A 15,768-nucleotide genomic window follows, 5' to 3' on the forward strand; every position below is an offset into this window, starting at 1 on the left:
ACTACTCAAAATTTCGGACATCACTCAATGAATCTCAGTAATACTCCACAAAATATTTCAAATACAAGTCATCCCTCGACAATACAAAAATAAGTGAGTTGTCGATTCAACTTATTCGTAACACATACAACTAGCTATAATACAATATTTTTTTTATGCACATATCATCCACTAGATTTCCACCATAAATAACGTTTCACCCAAAGAACGAGATCTTATATGAATTTTTTGACACTTAAAGTTTTTCCCAACAAAAATTATAGGAATAATCTTAGCGACCAACTTGTAGCAATGCCCAACATAGAAACTATTCATATATTGTCAACGCATAACGTCTTGTTCAGACGGTGACATTAGTTTGTGTTATACCAAAAGTAAAACTCTATTATGAGACGAAGTCTCCATAATGTTTAATATCTTTCTATATCTAATTCGACTAACGAGACCATTAGACAGATGATCAAACATATTCTTAAATGTTACATTTTTACGTATAGCAATGAAAATAAACTCGGTATACATTGTAGTTGTAACTAAACTTTTAACGCTACACCAAATATAGTCACAAAATCTAAGTTTATTATATTGGTAATTCTTAACTCCAACTTAAGTTTTTTTTAGTGTTTGTTTCTTAGTAACACCATATATTATGGTCACTTAAATAAGAGTGGAATCAATGTAGTGTTACCTTAATTACTTTTATTTATTTATTCTAAATCAGTTTATTCTCATAGTTAGCCCTTCAAAAAGTTTTCTTAGAACTACTAACAATATATAATAACACTCCTCTACACTAAGAAAATAAAGGGACAAAATTATAGTTAAGAATTACCCGCTAGTTTTCAGCCAGATTCATCCCTCCTGGGGCGTCGTAAAATGGAGCTTCATGAACAAGAACAGCCTTATCAAATGGCAGTAGAATACGAAGTGGTTCCCTCTCCAGCAGTTACAACTGAGCCGCCGATAATCCGACGTCTTGATGAGTCCGTCGTTAATCGAATTGCCGCCGGGGAGGTGATCCAAAGACCTGTCTCTGCCGTGAAGGAACTTATCGAGAACAGCCTCGACGCTCACTCATCCTCAATCAATGTGGTTGTTAAGGACGGTGGTCTCAAGCTCATTCAGGTTTCTGACGATGGCCACGGAATCCGAGTAAGTCCTTAATCTTACTGTCTTTGCCGCGCATTTCGTTTCCTGTGTTTTCTCCCTCGTTTGTTGATTTTATCGATGCTATGTTGTAGTATGAGGACTTGTCTATACTATGCGAGCGGCATACAACTTCAAAACTGTCCAGCTTTGAGGATTTGCAGTCGATTAAGTCAATGGGATTCAGAGGAGAAGCTTTGGCTAGCATGACTTATGTCGGCCACGTCACTGTTACCACCATTACTGAAGGAAAACTGCATGGTTATAGGTATACGCACATCACCTGTTCGATGAAATGCATTTTGAAAAAATAAAACCTGTCATGTGATGTTAATTTTTGAAGTTTTTATTTGAGGTTAATAGCTTAAATACTCATTACAGGGTATCCTACAGAGATGGTGTAATGGAACACGAGCCTAAAGCATGTGCCGCAGTAAAGGGGACTCAGATAATGGTGGGTTGCCATCACCCATTCAATAGCTGTAGCATTCCGCATCAATTTGTTTTCTTCCTTCACATTTTAGGCTTCACTTTTATATCTGATACTTTAATATCTACTTCAGATTGAGAATTTATTCTACAACATGAGTGCAAGGAGGAAATCACTTCAGAACACTGTCTGTGATTATCCAAAAGTTGTGGACCTCCTAAGTAGGTTTGCTATCCATCACAATAATGTGAGCTTCTCTTGTAGAAAGGTTAGTCGCATAATTATGTGGAATTTAAGTCAACTTGAACTATTTCAAGACGATAGGTGCTTAATCTCACATTTATCTTCTTACTTTAGCATGGAGCGACAAGGGCAGATGTTCAGACAATAGCGACACCCTCAAGACTTGATGCTATTAAATGTGTCTATGGGGTACCAGTTGCACGTAATCTAATGAAAATAGAAGTCTCTGACGATGATGCTTCCAGTTCAGTTTTCACCATGAATGGTTATGTTTCAAACTCAAACTACATTGCTAAGAAGACTACCATGGTGCTTTTTATTAATGGTAAATGCAATTACTATTTCTTGTTTCCATTAAGTGACACTATATACACATTTATCTTATATGTGGTGAACAATCCAGTTCAATGCAATGTAGCCAACTTGATTCGATCTCTGTATTTCAATTCAATTCATTTGATTGCTTACATTCTTTAGCTAGATCATTTATTAATAGTTACAGAGGTTGCCACATTCTAACAACTCACGACTTTCCTAACAACTTGGGTAATATTAACTAACATAATGACCTTCAAGGGCCACTCTACTATTTATGTCCTCACTAATATAACCTACTGATTTGGAACATTTTGGTGGATCTTTAGGAGAGATTGTGCAATTGCAATACATATTAGTGATGATCTAGGAAGTCATTTTACAGTATTTATGAACACATTGTTCTCATGATTTTGGGGGTATGAAGTGTTGATTTTTAGGGTGAATCTATGATAAATAATCATTAACTAAAATTTGACGATGTCATCTTGTTGAAATTCTTTCACTTAAACTATTTGATGTCATTTGTTACATTTCTTTATTTAGAGGTAAGATCAAAATATTTTTAAAAATCATGGGGGCAACTAATCAGATTGGGTTTGAAGGGGAATAATACTAATTATCTTTAAATTAATCTATCTACATATAGGGTACAACATGGGTTAAACCCTAAGAACAATTCATTAAACACATACAATCACTAAAACTTTTCCTCAAGCGGAAGCATATAAATCAATCATGCCCATCTTCTTACATTATGTTGGAATTGATTCATGCTTTCCCTAGCCTCTTTTAATCAATGGACTCTTAATGTGTACGATGGAGTGCAGTTTATTTGATAAGTTCCTAGATCACATTCCCAGTGATGTTTGGAATTTTCAAATCTCCATGGACATACAAAAGAGAAATACTATTTCCACTCAAATAATGACACAACTTTGACTTTTTCAAATGACAAGTCTCCTATATTGCGAGTTATCATTTTAGTTTGGTCTTGTGTTTTCACTCCCATGAGAACTGATGCTAGTTTGACCAAAATATAAGACAATTTTAAAGCAAATCAAGAAAAAAACACTCTGCTTGAGATAAAACAAGTTTGTATGAGTCATGAGCTAATCTTAATGCAAGCAAGTATTGAGGTCTTCCTAAATCTTTGGTCATAAAGTGGACACAATTTGTTTTTATTTCATCAATCTGATGCATATCATTTGTGGTAAGAAAATATCACCCACATAAATGCTTAGTACAAGAATGCACAGTATACACTCACTAATAATCATTGAGCAATGAGTAGCATCTTTGGAATCCCATACTGAGACCCACTTTACATAAAGCTTCAAATAGATTGAAACTCCAAGATCTACAAGAAGGTGAAATTTCAAAGTTCGGTTGCTATATTGTTGGATATAGGAGATTAGGCGATTTCTGTAATGGTGAAACACTGAAACCCCAATAATCTCACTAGTGGTGCATGGTAGAACTGTAGAAAGTGGAAGTTGCATGCAATATTGCCAGGAAACTGCTGTTAATAGGACATATTTGGTACCAGGTTGACTAGGTAAAATTGTTTATGAATGTGATAATTATATATCCAGAAGTGATGGTCCAAAGCCAAAACCTAAATAACACTATCTCTAGTACCATTATATGAAACAAAAAGAGATTTTACATTCTCAATAGTTTTTTTTAAGAAGTTTCCAAGTTTTACTCAGCACCTTTTTACCTTTCTTCACTATCACAGCTAATATGGAACTACACTATGGATACCATGTTTGTTAATTTTCGTTTTCTTGTCAGATAGACTAGTTGAGTGTAGCGCCTTAAAAAGAGCTATAGACATTGTCTATGCAGCAACCTTACCTAAAGCATCAAAACCTTTTGTATATATATCTCTCACCTTGCCACCTGAGCATGTTGATGTGAATGTGCACCCAACAAAGAAAGAGGTAAGCAGGTTACATTGTTTTTTTCTTCTGAATGTATATCATGAATTTTGTCCAATCGATTTATTTGGGACAATGTCCTGTTTGCTTAAGCATTAATAGCCCTATGTAATGCATAGATTAAATCTTTAACAAGAAAATTATAATATCTTGAACTGTGAACTCGCAGAAGATTTTGTATTTAACTCTGGGTTGGTATATTTTAAGTTCAAATATGATGTAAATGCAGGTTAGCCTTTTGAATCAGGAAGTTATCATTGAGAAGATACAGTCAGCTGTTGAGGCTAAACTGACGAACTCTAATGATGAAAAAGTTTACAATGAACAGGTTTGTCCTGCGAACATGCAAGCTAAGCATGTATTTTTGTGCTTGAAGCTATTACTATCCATAATTTTTTTGTATTAGTTATGTAGATGTTCTCGTATTTATGTACTACTAATTTCTATGAAGCTTGTTTTTCATGATTTGTCTAATTTGTGAGGGAAGTATGAGAGTTATAGTGCTTTTATTATGTTCGTTAAGCGTTTCTTTTTAATACTTTATGCATGTCCTTTGTGGTGAATCCTAAAGCTAATTATGAAAATTATAACTGTTTTCCCTAGTTCTATCAGTCTTTGTGATATGGGATGGGTTTCTCTATTTTTAGGATTTCTTTTTGGAGACGCAAGCAGCTTGACCATTTGTTTGACAAACATCCTTGCTTGTGCATATTTGATTATTTAGTTAATATCTACATGAATTATTTTGTGTTTGAGCATGAGTTTAAGATTGAATTTATTTGTTCTAATGATTCCTGAGAATTGTAAGTTAACATATTTAGAAGCTTGATTAGGGATGATAAATCTTAAAAAATCATCAATTTCCCTCAAAATAACACTTATTCTTATTTGACAAACTGTACATCTGTCAAGGAAAGCATCTGGCTTTTTTCAGTAATGTTATATTTACTCTTTATTCAACAGACCTTAAAATGTGGCCTTAGAGTTTGTAAATTCATCTCAAGTACATGTAGTCTCTAAAATGGAAACATGCATTCTAAGTGTAGAAGTCCTGGTGGGACCCGTCCATCAACTTGAAATCTATTTACATATTAGATTTTGCTTTCAATTACTTTTTTTTAAATGGTCTGGTTATGAAGACTCGAACACATAATCTTGTGGACATGAGTTCTTGTGCCATATCACTGAGATATAAGTCTCCACATTTTCCAAATGCACCGATTTCCACTTAAAAACGATTTGCTGATATTTCTTTGATAACTTATTATTGTTGATTCTTTCAATCTGAACTTGTTTCCCTTATTTATGGAGGATATATGTTTGCTTTATCATTTTATTGAGGTTCATCCTCATTTTGCTTGTTGGTTTGCCCTCATCCTGTTCCTGCTGTTAACTTGTTCACATTTTTTTTGCTATGTTGATATTGTTTATGATGAAGATGGTGGATCCTTCTCCTTCTGCTCTTATACCTTACAGCAAAAACACCTCTATCAGTCCCTTGGGTTCTGGTATTTTCTTTCCAGTTAACTAGCCTGGCTTATTAGAATTTTCTTCCTTGTTTCAATCAAAATTTATAAACCCATCACATTTTTAGGGTCAAAATCACAGAAAGTGCCCGTGAATAAAATGGTTCGAACAGACTCATTAGATCCTGCTGGTCGGATGCACGCTTACTTGCAGGTTAAACCTGGGAATCTTGAAATGAGTTCAAATTTGAACATCGTGAGGTATGACTGATGTCTCCTTTAATTCTTGTAAATTTCCTCAATGTCCCCGTTATTCACGTAACGTGAGAAGTGGATCCGGAAGAAATCGAAGAATTTCTTGGGAATCCTAGCTGTAATAAAATTTGGTTGATGACTACACTTTTCTCTCTGAAGTGTTTAGATACTCTGGTTGAATACATTATTTCTTACAGGATTCAACTTAGGTGAAGTCCTTGAGTGGAGTTGGTAGAGTTATCTAATCATAATGTGTCACACTTAATTACCAACACTTGTAAATAGAAATAAAAAATGAACAATAAGAAACGGACGAAACCGAGTGCTTATTATTCTTTCTAATTTTGATTGGTTGATTGTACACATGGGATGTTATAGTTGAAACCATTCTTAAAAACTGTTTTTATAATTAATTATTGAGACAAACAATTTGCTAATGAATATTAAAATAAAGCACATAGAATTGGTAAAATGACTTTATATCAGCATATAGACATTACAAATTAACAAGAAAAAAAGTGTCAATTTTTAAGATATTGAGTCTAATTTATGGATCTTAAAATTTTCTTAACTAAAAATTATCTCAGTTTGAACTGAAATAAAAGGAAAACATATTTTTTACATGTGTATATGACTTTCAAGTTTAAGTTGCGTCTACTGGCACTGTTAAGTTTACTCCGACAAGGAATCTCTAAGGTCTTGTTCGGTAGTGGCCAGTGAGTTATTTAAATAACCTGTATGCTATTAAAAGTTATGATTGGTAGTGATTTTGATAAAGTAGATTTTTCGGTAAAATGACTTAAATGGTATTAATATATAATGATAAAATAATATATATTTTTTATATAGAGATAGTATTATTTTGGTTAATGAATTGAGTGATGTGATAGGTGAGAGAGAGAGTAAAATGATGTTTGATTAGTTTGAGATTATTTAAATAATCTCATCCGAACAAGGCCTAACTTATAGCATGTCACATCTCTTAAATTAGAAGTCAATGCATGACATTGATACTACTACACATAAGATTTGATGCAAACTTCAGAATCAAATCCTTGTTAGAAAACAAAATCTTAGAAGTGCATCGCCACTTTAATTAAGTACAGTTTGAATATTTGCAGTTGTTTCTTGTCTTACTGTTGCTGTATACTAATTGATTTTAAATTGATAGAGTATTTTAATAAGAATGAATCCCTTAACTGTAGATTTATCTAGTATTCTTATGTAGGAGAAGGATTTTACTTGATTTGATTTCTTTTCCTTGGTATGTCGACAATGTCTCATTTGTTCTGAATTATAAACATGAAGAACTTTGACTAATCCTCAATATTTTGTTCTCTCTTGGTCTCTCTCTACATTCAGTCTTGCATAAATGTTTTATCACGTTAGTTACAGTTCCTGTTACCTCTGAGAAAATAGTTGTTAAACAAGGATCTATAGTTTTAGTGTAACATCTTTGTTGTGGAGACTCATAACTCAGTGGTAGAGCACAGTAACTCGTGTTCTCATTGGTAATGACTAATGAGTTCGAGTCTTCACACCCAGAACATTTAAAAAAAAAGTGTAACATCTTTGTTCTCTCCTATCTCCTTGAATTTCTACACAAAACTAGCTATTTTCCCTATACCATACTCATGAGGATTAACTCCAATTCCAGATCTTCCATTAGGCAAAGGAGGATCCCTAAGGAAAATGCAGATCTCACAAGCATTCAGGAGCTTCTTGATGATATAGATAAAAGTTGTCATTCTGGTATTCTTTACTACTATGCTAACAAATAAATGCTTATTTTGAGTTTGACCTATTTTAATTAGGTTACATTTATTCATTTTAGGATTGTTGGATACTGTAAGGCATTGTACTTATATCGGAATGGCAGATGATGATTTTGCTCTAATTCAGCACAATACGAACTTGTATCTAGCCAATGTGGTGAACTTAAGGTAATATTTCTGTTACTCTGTTCTGACTGTTTTCCCTTGATTTTGCAAACATAAGTATATCATTACCTTGATCTTGAAGACATTTTAGGGAAAATTATACTGCATTGATTTGAATGTTGTTTGTTAAAATATTGAGTTTGAATTATGGTGTAAAATTGTTCAAATATTGTGTCTTGCTGTTTTGTTTTCTTTCATAAAGAATAACTAAGTTAATGTGTGTGCTCAGCAACACATATTTAATCACTTTTTGTTGTGAGAGACATGAGAAGGCCTCAAAACATCACTATGTATGAGTGAAAGTGTGCATTTAACACTTGCAAAAGACACTAATGTATGTTTGACAAATTGACAGACATCACACTAAGACGAACCGACATTTTCATTGAGAATGAAATCAGGAATTGTTTTAGCAAGATAAGGAAATTTAGGTGACCAAGTCTTCGGTGCGACAACATAATCTTGATGAGTTTATTATTGGATGTAGAATGATAGCTAACTAGGTTTCTGTAGTGATGAATAATTCCTTGTGCGTGATATAAAGTCATGAGCATGATTCAACACTACCAACTGCCTTTCCTGCTTTCGTATTCTGAAATTCACACAGATGATGAGAGAATTATTTGTTGATGATGGCTTCATCAGGAAGTTATGCTATGTGGATGGGCTATATAAAATACTTCATTGACGAGTTGACTAATTATTTTGTTTTCTTGGATATGCTAGATCTTCTAGGGCTTGTTTGATATGGGTCAACATCAAATCAACCTATCAAATCTTCCATCAAAACATAAATTAAAATACCATAACACCATTATTTTTATTCTTTATAACATATATTGAATACTAAGGATATTTTGATCATTTAACCGAAATAATCCACTTTCTCATCAAACAAATTATTTTCAAATAATTTGATTTAACCCAAATAACCTCACTTCAAACAAGCCCCTAGTCCTTCATTTCTCTAATCTATAACCAGATAAACCAGTTAGCTAATTATATTTACCTTCATGTTTTTCTGATTTTTTGAAGCAAAGAGCTTATGTATCAGCAAGTACTGCGACGGTTTGCTCATTTTAATGCTATACAATTAAGTGAGCCTGTCTTAGTATCAAAATTAATCTTGTTGGCACTAAAAGAGGAGGAAATAGATGAAGAATTCAATGAAGAATGCAATGAAGATGATGATCTGAAGAGCAAGATTGCACAGGCAAGTACACAAAATGGGGATGAATTATGTGTTAAACTTTATACAAGTAACACATAGTACTTATAGAAGATTTTGTGATTCTTGACATTTTTGTGTGTTTTCTAAATAAAAGATGCATCATTATTAAACAAGTGTTGGTGTTGACATACAATATTTGTTGTTACCTTAATGTAGTTAACAATTAGAACTTGTAATTGAATTTGAGAAAAATGTTGACACATGCTCATGTCTTGGATACAAACTTTTCGTAGTTGTAAGAGGAGTTCACATCCCCATGCAGTGAGGGTAATACTATATCAGCTAAGAATGGTAGATATGGAAAAAGATGGTTAGACCAAGTACAACTTATTTTTCTGGGTTAAGATATGATTCTCCATTTTGATATCGACATTCCTCTATTTGTTGAAGTAAGAAGAAGGCTTGTTGAATTGATTTATCTGTCTTGCATTCTCATTTTATGTTTTTTTCTGGGTTCAGGTTAACGTTTCTTCTTCCTGATCTAACTATTTTAAAGTAGAAAACCCTTCATTATCGTCTTTGGATTTTATATATTTTTTCATAGTTACTGATTGTACTTGTGTACTTCAAAGATCGCTAAACTTTGTTGACCCCCTTGTGCAGATGAACACAGACCTGCTAAAACAAAAAACTGAAATGCTAGAGGAGTATTTCAGTGTGTTCATAGATCCAGAAGGTCACTTGTCTAGGCTTCCTGTTGTGCTTGAGCAATACACTCCGGATATGGATCGTGTCCCCGATTTTGTTCTCTGTTTGGGCAACGATGTAAGTTACTCTTTCTGTTTTGTGATACCTTTTCTGTCTTTGTTTTGCCACAACATTTTCCACTTAATTTTTTGTTTACCTATATTTTCAAGAAGGTTCCAATTGATGTTAGATTTATGCAGTAGTAGTTACTAACTAGAATATAGGTGAGGGAAAGAGGGACGAAACAGAGAGACAGGAGATGAGAAAAGGGAGAAGCCAGGAGATGAGAGAGAGAACATCATGTTTAACTATATGCTTATTTTTTTTTTGAAAAAGGTCAACTTTTATTAAAAAGAACGCAAGATGTGATCAAACGTTACAAAAGGGAAGGAATAAGAAAACAAAACAATAAATAAGAAAACAACATAAGAATTTTAAAATGTACCAATATGCTTATAACAAGGGCAATACAAGTATTTATATGCCTCACCCACACACAAGTGCAATACAAGTATTTATATGCCTCACCCACACACATCTACCCTTATTTACTAATATGTCACTAACCCTTCCCTATTGTATCATAGTCTTGCTTTATGTTTTTTATTTTCTAATGTTGTTTTGTCCTTTCTCTTCCCATTCGTGCACGTAAGTTTCATTGTAACTGAATCCATCTCCTAAAATCTGTATTTATTAGAGCAATAAGTTTGCTTCTTTTTATTTAATTATAGCTTTTGGACCTTTGTGCAATGGTTTAATTCCATAATAGAATATCATTTTAGGGTTTCTTGGAAGAAAGTGGTGAGATCCAAGAGAGAAATGCGGGTGAGAGAAGACTGAGTTCTTCATACATTGGATAAATAAATTTCTTCAGCTATCCCACCTTTATTTATAGTTATAGAGGTGTGCCACCTGTCTATTTAATAACAAATTGATCTACCCATGGCTGATCAAGTAGCAATAATCTTAGACAGTTAGACTTGAAACCGGTTTCATGCTCAATTCTCACTGAAAGCACCTTAATTGAAATGGGAGTCATGAAGAGATATTGTGCTACCTCCTCGATGGAAAAAACATGGTCTAAGAAAAAAAATGCATTTGTCCTAACCTCCCTAACGACTTGGGGTAAATAACTAGCATAATAAATTTCAAGGGCTAATTTACTCATTTGTGCTTCGTTTGCTAATCCTAAGCCTACTCACACGTAACACTTTGTCTATTTCACCTACATTTCACTCATGTGCATGGAACTGGTATATATTGTTAGCAATAAATACTATTAGCGATACTTATTATTGTAAGTAATGCTTGGTATGGAGAAAAATGGAGTTGGTTGTGCTTTTTACTCAAAGTCTGAAATTGTATAGAATTTAAGTGGCATTTCCGTTATCTCCATTTGGTGTTATATCTTCTTTCTTCACCAAGGTAAGTTGGTGGTTCAAATAAAAGGACGACTGACAGCCGGGTATCGACACATGTGGACTTTATTCCAAATCAAAGTAAAAAATAAAATAAAATCTAGTGAATGTGCTAAAACAAACGTCATTATAAATGTGTATAGTAGATAGTTTGCTTTCTCATTTTTATAAAAAATATGTAATCTTAGTGGCTAATGCTTTCATTGTTCCTAAAACTTAGGTGGTTTGGGAAGATGAAAAAAATTGTTTTCAATCAATTGCTGCTGCTATAGGAAACTTCTATGCTATGCATCCTCCTTTATTGCCAAATCCTAGTGACAATTTGCAATTTTACAAGAATGAAACTTCCAAACGTTCTCATGATGGAGAAAACATAATAGAAGGTATTTGTACAACTTCTTTTAAGATCTATTTGTAATTATTGAAAGTGATTTGCACATTAGTTACTTCATGTCATGTTTATGTATATATAATTTACAGGCATTTTGGTCTTTTGATTGTGTGAGATTCATCACACAATTATGTATGGTTTCATTAAATGATTGAACTTAGTTTCCATTTCATATCCTGTTATTCTTGAATGAAAACTTCTAAAAGAATATTTGTTATTTAGAGGATCATTTGGAGGATGAAATGGAGCATGAGCTACTTGCTGAAGCAGAGACTGCTTGGGCCCAGCGTGAGTGGTCAATCCAACATATCCTGTTTCCATCTATGAGACTTTTTCTTAAACCAACAACTTCCATGGCTGGAAATGGGACATTTGTGCAGGTACTACTTATTCTAGAATCTGATTCTTGAGTATTCTGATCAAAATATACTTGCATTGCATATATTTTGTGGCATAATGCTATAAACTGTTTTTCAAATATATTAACAATAAAATAGCTCATTTATTGTGAAAATCTAAAATAAAATGCTGTTTAATCATATTGGTTTGTGCCAATACCTCACATTCTGACTTTGGACAACTATTTACACTTTCATAGGTAGACTAGGATCTGTTGGCCAAGTCATTTTTTCCTCTTGGGATATTCTTGGATAGGGTGGAATTGGAATTGGGATTCCAACTCCAAATTCTTTGTTTGTTTGATGACTTAAAATAAGGAATTGAAATTGAAATTGAAATTATATTCCCATTGGAATTCAATATATGTGATTTTATTAAAGTTGATCCTCTTTATTTTGGAATTATAATTACATGATTTCTCAAAACACAAGGAATGAATTGTAAATTGATTCCAATTCTTTTAAAATTGGAATTATATTTATAATTCCAATTCTTTGTTTTTTTTAATTGTTTTGCTCAAAGGACTCATAGGCTATGTTTGGATGTGTTACACGTGTATAATTAAAATTAAGAATTGTAATTCCAATTTTATAATAATTGAAATTGAATTACAATTCAGTTAGAGTATATGTAGAGAAATCATATAATTGCAATTTTGAATTGAGAATCATGAATTTGAAACTTAAGAAATCATATGCATTCCGGTCTTTAGAATTATAATTATAATTTCTTATTTTAAGTAATCAAACAATCAAAGGATTTAGAATTCCAATTAGAATTTTGTTATGCTTCATGTATTCCTCTTGATTGAAAAGCAACTATGGACTCATATTTACAATAGGTTGCTTCACTGGAGAAGCTTTACAAAACCTTTGAGAGATGCTGAAGAAAAAATGTTCAATTTTTTGGGCCTTGTATGGAAAGGAAGCTAATATCTCCGAAATGCTAAGTCTTGGTTTGGATTCGGGGCTATCCACCTGTAAGAAAGGTGAGATTTTTGTTGCTTTCACTTGGATTCGGGGGGGCTAGTCAGTGAGATCTTTGATCGATTTAAATCAAATTAGGGTTTTTTTAAGTGTAAGTGGAATTTTGTTATGATACAAGAACCTATCTAGGTTTTTTAAGTGTAATTTGATTTAAATCGATTAGCTAGCTTCTTGTATATGGGTCTTATTTCTTCTTCAATGCTATATTAGGAAAATCTTCTCAGAATATAAAATAGTGAAATTAGATATGTTATGGAGAGGTAAAAATGACTTAGGGAAATAGTTATTAAATTTCTTATTATTTTTATTGAATATATAATTAAAATATAAAGTTTTTCATAATATATTATTTCATTGTCTTAGTAAACATTATAAATTTCAACAACTACGATGTTTTGAATTTGACTCATTATTTGATTGGAAATATATTAAAAGTTTAAATTTGATATCAAATTAATGCAATGTTGAAAGTATTAGTCGTGTTTTGATATAGAAAATTATTAAAATTAATTTTGTTGCATAAATAAAATATGTAATTATAATTACTTATGTATTTTTTAGTATATATGTAATTATATTTTTAAAAAAATGAAAAAATGAGTAAATACTTTTGATTGTAGAGTAAAATAAGTATAGTACATCTAAATTAGAGTTGGCCAAAAAAATTGATCCGAAGGACCTGATCAGTCCAATTCGATCCGATATTTTTACCGGATTTTTGGATTGGGTAAAAAAAATCGGATACTCGAAGTCGATTCGGTGATTTTTAAAATTTAAAAATAAAATAACATATTTATATAAATTACAAGCCCTAAAGGCTTAAAGTGAAATTTAAACGTCGCTGCTAAATCTCCATTCTCTTGCCTTGGATCAAATTACATAGAGATAAATATCAAATAATTTATGTTAAGAATGTCACCACAATACTTATCATACTTCACTTTCATTTGATGTGCGATTTTCCTACATCCTTAATCAACATTTTTGCACAAATTTAGAGATCTCTAAACCGACAAATACACTTTGTGCACAACTATTACGATTGACATAACGAAAACCGGATAATATTAAAATATCGATTTTATCTGAAAGGCTTTAAATTTAAGCGGTGCATAATTGTAGGGTGACATACTAGTTTTCTTTAATTCTAAAAAAATAATAATAAGTCAAAGTAGCATCATAAAAAAAAACCCTTCAAAATTGGCAAGAAATGACTAACCCTTTTTCAATCCTCATCATTAGGATCTCCACCTACCTTCATCATCTTCTTATGGCAAGAGGAGTTCTTAAATATCAAGTTATCAAATATCTTCTTAAACTTCTCAGCACACTTAAGAATAAAATATGTTGAATTACATCTTGTTTCAACATCCAAACAAGCAAGACTTTTACTTTCCATCTTCTCTTCTTCTACACAAGATTTAAAATTTTGAAGTCTTGCAGGAGAAGATTTAACATATCTTACTACAGTACTAACTTTCATAATAGATGAATCCATATCCTTTAAACCATCCAACCAAATTGAAGATATGAGCAACACAACGAATATGTAGAAATTCTCCATCCAAAATACTAGATTCCCAATGTTTAAGTCTTCTTCTCAAATAATCAACTGTCAAATCATTAGAACTAGCATTGTGTATCGTCATAGTTATAGTCATAATATTCTCGAGTCTCCAATCAATCAATCACTTTTCAACATCTCGACCTATCAAATGTCCAGAATGACCAGCAAGAGGACAAAAATTAATGATCATTTTATGTAAATCCAATTGTCATCAATAAAATGAGCAGTAAGACACATATAGCTCAAGTTTTGACCGGAAGTCCATGCATTAGTTGTCAAACTAATTTGAGAAGAGAGTGTTTCAAAAATAGCTTTCAACTTTCGTTTTTCTTCGATAAAAAAGCTATAACAATCTCTAGCAATGGTCTTGTGTGATGGAATTGAAAATGAATGATTTAAACACTTACAAAAGTATATAAATCTCTCATGTTTCACAAAAGTAAAAGGCAACTTATCCACGATAACCATCCTAGCAAGGGTCTTTCTACAAGTTGTTTGATCAAATTGCCAACAAGACGAAAGAGAGATTGTTTCAAACACATCATCATCACGGACAATAGTTTTTGCTTCTTATCCATATTAATAGGAAGTTGCTTACATCTCTTTATATGATTAGCTAAATGTCGCACTACCAATTTTTGTAGCACAATATTTGCACTTTGCATAATTTATATTATCCATTCTATCAAAATGAGACCACCAAATAGAACCCTTTCTCTTATTATCATAGATAGAATTAGAAGAAGAAACATCACTAGAGGAAGAATGTCTCGGTGGTTTTTGACTTGTAAAAATATGTGGTTCATTTCTCTCATACACAAATTTCTCACTCATATTTGTAGATCTTGAATTAATATTATCTAATTTTGCTAAATCTGTTAGATTAATCAGTGTGTTCACCTCTAATTAAAATGTACACAATAACAACATATAAATGAACATAATAGTTACCTTGCGACTGTCTTATCGAATAACGAACAACATAAAGTGCATACTTCCATTTATCATCAATTGCCAATAGATTTACCATATCTTGACCAACAAAAACTTCAGAAGATGGATCAGGGCATTTCATGACTTTGCCAACATCAGCAAGTAAGGCAAACCTTGCCAACATCAGGAGATCTCGAGAATTGGAGATGAAATCAGCAGCGCAGTAAGGCCTTGTTCGGTATGGGTTTTTAAAAAAACTCATATAAAATCAAATATCACTTCACCCCTTTTTATCCATTACATCACTCAAATCATTAACCAAAATACTAAAATATCTTCTATTTTAAATTATTATATTTTATTTTATTTATATATATTAATACTCTTTAATTCTTTTTATTAAAAATAATCATTATTT

General features: G+C 32.2%; 1 protein-coding gene across 1 annotated transcript; it reads left to right on the top strand.

Annotated features, from left to right (window-relative positions):
• The first annotated feature begins 807 nt into the window (after positions 1–807).
• Positions 808–13,065, top strand: LOC124927076 (DNA mismatch repair protein MLH1). Its single transcript, XM_047467421.1, has 16 exons — positions 808–1,152; positions 1,242–1,414; positions 1,528–1,600; positions 1,710–1,844; positions 1,934–2,144; positions 3,932–4,080; positions 4,307–4,405; positions 5,516–5,585; positions 5,672–5,804; positions 7,456–7,550; positions 7,633–7,741; positions 8,774–8,951; positions 9,573–9,734; positions 11,295–11,457; positions 11,688–11,845; positions 12,706–13,065. The coding sequence occupies exons 1-16, from the start codon at positions 877–879 to the stop codon at positions 12,748–12,750; spliced, it is 2,229 nt and encodes a 742-aa protein (XP_047323377.1). The 5' UTR covers positions 808–876; the 3' UTR covers positions 12,751–13,065.
• The last annotated feature ends 2,703 nt before the right edge of the window (positions 13,066–15,768 follow it).

The sequence above is a fragment of the Impatiens glandulifera genome, chromosome 2 (assembly GCF_907164915.1).
Source record: "Impatiens glandulifera chromosome 2, dImpGla2.1, whole genome shotgun sequence".
NCBI classification, from domain to species: Eukaryota; Viridiplantae; Streptophyta; class Magnoliopsida; order Ericales; family Balsaminaceae; genus Impatiens; species Impatiens glandulifera.

What these genes read in the sequence shown, in the direction of transcription:
- LOC124927076 (XM_047467421.1), top strand. Translation starts at nt 877, where the DNA reads ATGGAGCTTCATGAACAAGAACAGCCTTATCAAATGGCAGTAGAATAC. An exon ending in CATGGTGCTTTTTATTAATG is followed by an intron (nt 2,145 to 3,931) that starts GTAAATGCAATT and finishes TTTTCTTGTCAG; the next exon opens with ATAGACTAGTTGAGTGTAGC. An exon ending in TGCACCCAACAAAGAAAGAG is followed by an intron (nt 4,081 to 4,306) that starts GTAAGCAGGTTA and finishes ATGTAAATGCAG; the next exon opens with GTTAGCCTTTTGAATCAGGA.